This window comes from Girardinichthys multiradiatus, chromosome X (genome assembly GCF_021462225.1).
Source record: "Girardinichthys multiradiatus isolate DD_20200921_A chromosome X, DD_fGirMul_XY1, whole genome shotgun sequence".
NCBI lineage: Eukaryota > Metazoa > Chordata > Actinopteri > Cyprinodontiformes > Goodeidae > Girardinichthys > Girardinichthys multiradiatus.
The window spans coordinates 28,917,882-28,925,572 of NC_061817.1; the positions used below are offsets into that span (position 1 = coordinate 28,917,882).

The 7,691-nt window shown below is 42.5% G+C and overlaps 1 protein-coding gene across 1 annotated transcript; it reads left to right on the top strand.

The window, feature by feature from the left end:
- The first annotated feature begins 1,180 nt into the window (after positions 1-1,180).
- LOC124863222 (homeobox protein unc-4 homolog) lies at positions 1,181-4,509 on the top strand. The gene is made up of 3 exons (XM_047357520.1): positions 1,181-1,914; positions 2,342-2,517; positions 3,241-4,509. The coding sequence occupies exons 1-3, from the start codon at positions 1,656-1,658 to the stop codon at positions 4,198-4,200; spliced, it is 1,395 nt and encodes a 464-aa protein (XP_047213476.1). The 5' UTR covers positions 1,181-1,655; the 3' UTR covers positions 4,201-4,509.
- The last annotated feature ends 3,182 nt before the right edge of the window (positions 4,510-7,691 follow it).

The window sequence follows — 7,691 nt, forward strand, 5'->3', positions numbered from 1 at the left end:
CACTTTCAAGTAAATTAATTAGTCTATATGCAATATTCTTCTGCTGACCATGGATCAACAGCATGTCGTCCTCCTATAACAACTAAAAGTAAGGAAAATTTTTATTTCTGAATTAAAATCTTGTCCCGTTTGAACTGATGCCAAAGGGGACAGACACAAAAAGGTAACAAGGCAGGGCAGCACCACATCTGAATGCTGGCCTTGTTCGCCTTATTATCGGGTTAATTAAAGCTAGAATCTGACAATGTCACCCGTTGTAGAAAAACGGATTTGAATGCAGCGTCTCTGGAGACTGTGTCAAGGGGCTGCTTTCCTCTGAGCCCCTGAGCTCCTCAGCTGGGGTGATGCACACAGATATATATATTCTCTGACCTCCTACATATGTCGGTGACGGAAAGCAATTATTGGAACGTTGACGTTTATAAGTGAATGGCTGGGGAGGAATAATTTATAGGTTCGTGTCCGTGTGGGCTGAAATTAAAAGTTAAAACACAAAGAGTGCGCGCTCACTGCTGTTGAAAAAAGAATATAAGATGGATAAACGGCCGAGATCATTTCTGAGGAGTTCATTAAAATGGAGGGCTACACGCTGAAATGCAGAGGGTTGTTATTTGGGCTTGGGGGTCAAGTGACGAGCGGATTATAAACTTCCTCATAATAATATTAATTAAACAATTTGCATGCTAATAGGGTAACAATTATCGCAGCTTCTGTTGAGAGATTCAGGTTATTACAACATGCCAATCCAAGAGCCAAGGGTCAGGGGGGTGGAGGGGCGGGGGTGAGGTGCCAAACTTCAACTCTGATTAACATTATGACAGCGCCAGACTTAGAACAACTAAAGTGGAATCAATTATTTAAAAATAATAATAAATAAAATAAATATGACCAGATGTGATTTTAGACAGGCCACATATGAAAAACAGGCGGAAGTAATGACTAAAGTGAACACATTCTCTTATTTTTTATTTTTATTTGTCTAAATGTCTATATTAGGATTAGAAAAACTAAGTCACACAAACACACACACACACACACACACACACACATATATATATATATATATATATATATATATATATATATATATATATATATATCCTAAGGCAAATTTGCATTTCAGTGCTGCTATTTCAATTTATCTGCAAAAATAAAAATAAAAAAACCGTGGAGAAATTTTAAAATACACGATTTACCTACACATTATCAACACTTGCATTCAAGCTATTATTTGTTTGGACGAAAAAGTCTGGGAGCTGCTGGCCTCATCTATCCGCCTGCAACCTTTTCTTCCCGGGATCCGCTGAACCCTTCCAACCGGTGGGTCTCCCGTGCAGTTGCGATGTAGTTCTTATCAAAGCCCTCCTGTCTTGTTGTGACAGCTCTGATATTGTTTATTGAGGTGGATGTCAGCTTTAATTAGCAATCGATACGGGGAGCGTTTGCAGCGCGCGTCTCTGACGTCAGCGCCCATTACCGCCTCTCATTGGGTCTCATATTCCCCGAGCCTGGGCTAATTATTGGGAGGTTCATGTGGATAAAGTACAGCTCATCCCTCCCTTCACATCATGTCCCCCGCTTGTTGGCCACACTCGCTGCATGCTTTTTAAATTCCCGTCGCCGGCCTCCAGACGTCGCTTCCTTTTGCCTGCGGGATGATGGACAGCAGGATACTGGATCCACCTCACGCCCAGTTCGGAGGCTCTCTCGGCGGGGTGGTTGGCTTCCCGTACCATCTAAGCCACCATCACGTTTACGAATTAGCAGGGCATCAACTTCAATCTGCGTCCGCGGTTCCCTTCTCGATAGACGGATTACTCAATGGCTCCTGCACGGCGTCGGTGGGTAATTCCAACCCCCTCTTGTCTTCGGGCTGCGGGATGAATGGAGATAATCACCAGTACAAACTGTCAGGTAAGCCACACTGCCCTCAGCACAATGAGCTCTGCTCGAGGTTGGCCAGCTGTGGAAAGACCAAAACAGAAAGAAACAAAGGCTGGATGTTGCGACAAGTTATCTTCGCCGTGGGTTTGAAAGGCGTTCTCGTCCCCCACTTCATCCCCCCCGTCTAAAACTGAGGATTTTTCGAGGAAAAACCTTTTTTCTCCTCAGTAACTACAGAACAGCTGGTGTTGACACTGATAGCTTCCTTCTCCAAACAAGAGAACAGAAGCTGCAGCATGCATGTATGCAACATCCCCATCATCATTTTCACCTTTAAACTTGACATAATTCACGGCATGTGCAAGATAAAAATCACGTTGAAATGATTATAAAATGTAGATTTTTTTTGACAATATACACCCATGTTTACATTTTTCCAACATTTTTATGCTGCCAGACTCGGTGGACCCAGACAAAGATAGCCCCGGCTGCAAGAGAAGAAGAACTCGCACGAATTTCACAGGCTGGCAGCTGGAGGAATTAGAAAAGGCTTTTAATGAGAGTCACTATCCGGACGTGTTCATGAGGGAGGCACTGGCTCTCCGATTGGACTTGATAGAGTCAAGAGTTCAGGTAAATACCAATTCATTGTGCATTTGTAACTTTGGGCTTGTATGTGTCCTCTAAGCATTTGCTTGTGTTTATTCGTGACAAACGGGTCCGTTTTACTGAGTTGCTGTTGTAAATTACACTTCTATGAAAATATCTTAATTGGCAGAGGAAACATTATTTTCATTGTAACCTAAGCAATATTAATTTTAGTTCTTAAAATGCCTTACAATATTACTAACTATGGTCTGTTTATTGGCCTAAATCAGTCAAATGAATACAATTTGACCCCATGTTTGATTTGAACAACTTTTGAACCTCGATTAAATAACAGAAATAGTTGCATTTTGTTTCTCCAATTACGATTAGGAAGAAATAATAGATGCTTCAAAGCGACAATTGATGTATTTTTTAAATGAAAAGAATACAAATATTTTTTTTTTCTTATGCAAGCTTCCCTTAGATGGCGAGTCCATATTTGTAAAAGGGTTCATTTTATATTAAAAGTCAACCCGACTTGTTTTTGTTTCATGATTTTGTTAATTAATCTAAGGCCTAATTAAAGGCCCAGAAAAAAGCAGCACGAGAAAGGTGCAACCTCACTATTCGTTTAATTACCATATTGCAAAGACACTGTCACATTTTTGCTCTAATTAATTTGACCCTTGCAGGAGTAGCAGTGCTCATTGCACGTGTTTTCACGTCCCCCCCCCCCCCCCCTTTTTGTTTTTATTTCTCTTTCTGAAGGTCTGGTTTCAAAATCGCAGAGCCAAGTGGAGGAAAAAGGAGAACACAAAGAAAGGTCCGGGTCGGCCAGCTCACAACGCACACCCCACCACCTGCAGCGGGGAGCCCATGGACCCAGAAGAAATCGCCCGGAGAGAACTGGACAGGATGGAGAAGAAGAAGAGGAAGCAGGAGCGCCGGTTGCTCAAGTCCCAGAACAAGCTCGTTTCTGGGGATTTATTTCACACCCCGGGGTCGGACAGTGACAGCGGGGTGTCACACGTCACCGACAGTGACCACAACACATGTCCACCCTTTGATTCAGTGGGGGGAAACCAGTCGAGATGCGACCTGAAGAGCCAAAACCAGAACCAAAGACACCTAGACCGGGATGCTGGCGGATCCGAGCTGGACTCGCCCGACCCCAGCCACCGGTCGAGCCTGTGCTCCAGTAACACCAACAGAGCCTCCAGCATGCAGAAACTCAACCCGTTTAGCGTCGAGAGCCTCCTTTCGGACTCCAGACCCAGACGCAACCCCGCGGCCTTACCCTCCTCACGGCCTTTGATAGGGAAGGGACACTTCCTGCTCTATCCCATCACACAGCCGCTTGGATTCATTGTCCCTCAGACTGCCCTCAAGACGTCAACAGCAGGGACAAACTCTGACGGAGAGACCCCGGCGGACAGAGACCAGCCCGGTGTTTGCTGCAGCGCCTCCGCGAACTCCCCCGGATGTAGGAGCAGCTCGCCGGACGCGCAAATACTAGGACAGGTGGGACAGGAGGAAAAATCGAGCCCGTCCAGGGCCGTCTTTCCGACAGGACAACAAAGCTCGGTTATTTGCAGCGAGTCGACTTTTGAACTCATCACGCCTGTCAACACGGACAAAAAGGAGCACTTGGAGCACACTGACAACCCCGAGCTTCTCAGTGACTGTCCTACACAATCAAACTCCACAGAAGATGTCGACCTGGAATAAATCAGAGGGGGTAAAACAAAGCAGAAATAGCCTCTAAACACATTTCATTAGGCCAAAGCTTAACCACATCTTTCGATTTAACCTCTATAGGGTTTTGCCCCAACTCTGCTGACATTTTAACAATGTCCTTCTTTTTCTTTTTGCGAGTGTGTGAGAGTATCCTTTAATGTGTGATAACATGTCAAAAAAAAAACAAACAAAAAAAAACACAAGACCAACAAAAATCCTCAAGAGCTGTACGACAAGGTATTATACTATTTATATATGTAAGGTTTTTCTTAAATAAATCTATTGTATACAAGCACCTGACACCGTGTGAGATCTTAAATAGCAGCGCAGGACTACAGTGGGAAGGGCTTTTCGTAAGAAATCTTATGTTGTACTTTGTATATTGCCTTAACAAATTTATTCATCTATAAGCCCCCGCTGAAATGAGGTTACGAGCCCTAGGCGAAAAGGACCCGCTCGACTCCTGCAGAGTTTTGATATGAAAGTAATTATTTTCCCGGTGGCTACTGCAGGGGGATTCAGTTTATTTTAGCTCAAAGGGGGTTATAATACATTACCGATTTCTAGTGATATGAAATCACATAAACTTCCAAGAATAATAGAATTAGCATGAAAAGGCCTGGGTGTCAAATTGAAATAGGAAAATAATAGCCCCGGCAGCTGGGAGCGTGTGTGTTTGTGCATATTGGATAGGAGATGGGGATTCGTGGGGAGGCATTTTCATGAGGTTTTTCTCTCCTTCCTCCTCCCTCTCTCTCTCCCTCTCTCCCTCTCCTCACATTGTCAGGGCCCCTTGTAGCAGGGCTATATTAAGATAGATGTTCGATGATATCCCTCATTGTTCTGTCGCTTTACATTGATGTTTCTGTGTTATCAGCCTATTGATCACGCGTCGGCTGTAATAGGACGGGCTGAGGCAAACGTGCCTATTTACAATAGCAGAACACATTTGTTCTAATAGGGCTGCTGGTCCCCGGGGAAGCCGTGCAGGATCTGGGACATCTGCTCCCCCTTTTGCAATATTAGCAGTGTTGACCACGATGTCAAGCCGAAGGAGGCAAACACGGTTTACAGGAAAAAAAAACAAGGAAAAATCATACAAGAATAAAATAAAACGCATAACAAATCAAAACCCCATTTAGAGTTCTTTTTCGGTCTTGATTTGCAAATAAATTGGAAATAATCAGAGGGGCGGGCTTTACGTCTGAGCCGGCGCAAATGAATCTCTGAGCCAGTGTCCCTTTCAAAATATTTACATACATTTCAACCCATGCAGCTGTTTGTGCTAGGAAGCAACGTCTTATTAGGTTGGTGGGTGGGTTGGGGGCTTAGAGAGGGCGGGCGGGGGGCTGGGCCAGGGGCAGACACAACCAGCATGGCACACGCAGAAATCACACCCGCATGGCCATGGGTTAAAGGTGGTCATATATTCTAGATCTGGGATCATAGCTCCCTCATTATTGCCTGTGAGATTTATTTGGCTTGTACAAGTCTAAAAGCATCACAAATAAATTAACATAATTCACGCTTAAAAGAAACAAAAATGTTTTTATGATTATAAATAAAATAAAAAAATGAAAAGAGAATACATAGACACCAATCCCATAGGATTTTTAAAGCGTTGCTTAATGGTGGAAAAAAAATCAGATGTGTATATTTTTCAGTGCTATTCTTGTTCAGGATGTAATTTAAAACATATTAGGAAAAATGCCCAATTTTTTCCATAAATTTCACAATTCAACAAAAAACTCCTACACTGGGTATTCTTAAGCATTACTTATGTGTGTTTTTTCTTGCTACTTTCATGCATTCTCCTTTTTTTTCCTTGGGACGTATGCCCAGTTCATCCATAATTCATTAGTGCACTGAATAGGAGTATCGCTGGCTGCACATTGGTGGCCTTAAGGTGAAATTAGCGATTTGCTTAAGTAGTTAAGCTTTTCTTGCCTAAGAGCTGCACGCTGCATGATTCAAGAGAAACTATCAATCGATATGCCCAGGCAGCCTCCAGGAGATGTGTCGTCCTATGAATCATACTTTATGAATTCAATTTATACCCGGAGAAATTTTCAATTTGAACGCCGGATCATTATGGGAGAGTGTAAATTGTTTTTGCTCTATTATGCATCGGACGCCATCATTTTTCTTTCTAATTACGGCGGTGTCAGGTCGGGCTGTCATGCGGACGCTGATTTTCAATTTAACTGATCATCATGCATTCATTTTACCGTTTGATAAATCTGCTATCTCGAAGCTCCTCCATGCCCGGAATGCTAAAAAGAGAGGCGCAGATTGGGAGAAGTAATAGGGGCCTGTATGCGGCAATAAGTGCAGATCAGGCAGCTAATTTAGCACCTCCTGGTATTTCCATTTCCATTTCTCCTTTCCAACTCTCAAAGGAGGAAAAGCAGCCCAAAGGCAGAAAGCTGGTAGGGTTTTCATATCAGAGAAAGACAGAGGGGAAAAAATAGACCAAAACGCCTTGTTTTCAACCACCCATCTTCTAAATTACGATATCAAGCTTAATTAAGGCTAATAGAGTTTTCTTACTGCGTGTGTTACTTTTATTTAATAGAAACAAATTTGCTCAATTAATTATGGCCGTGATGTTAAGAGTCCCCTTTTCAGTATTGCCTAAATGAGCATCTTCAGAAAAAAAAAAAATCCAATTTCCAAACCAAATGTTTTGTTCAGGCTGCCATCATATTGTTTTACTCTATATATGACAGCTGAGGAAAATTGAGTCAGTTTAGATGTAAACTGATTGTTTCACAGCGCTCAAAGACAGCTGATTGCTGTTTCCTGTAGAAATCATGTAATTTTGCGGAAAAAGAACCAGCTCAAAAACTCATTTTGCTTACTTTGTCATCTGGTATATTTTCTCTGCATTTCTCCCATACTTCTTGCATGGAGCGATGGGGAGAGATTTACAAGTTTCAGGTCTAAATCAACTCAAATGGACAATAACGCTCTCTTGCCACAAATCCATTTGCCTGTACAGGGTGCTCCTGTGCGCTTTGTGTTCCTGTAAGAGATCTTGGAAGATCGGAGGGCTCAGTTTGGATAAGGAAGAAAACCTGGTCCCTTAAAGAAAAAAAGGATTCTCCATGAAATAAAATGGCACTTGACATTTGGCTTCTCCTGCAGCAACTCTGCCATGCCTTTTAGGATTATTTTACATCTCACACTCATTAATGCGCCACCGGATTTAATCATTCTTATCTTTCCCGTGCATACCTGGGATAAGCCTGAAATTACCATCTGCATTGATTTCAGGACAACCCTTAACATTATTTTAATTAGCTCACAGTACTTCGCGAAAAAAATCCCTCAAAAATGGTTAGTAAGTCATTCGGATTTCTATGTGTTCTTAACTTGAGAACTAATAGATTCCTCAGATTGTGTAGACATTTTCCCATAATTCACTGAACCCGTTGAAGTTGATCTTGGAAAAAACAGGTGATTTTTTTTATCATTCGATT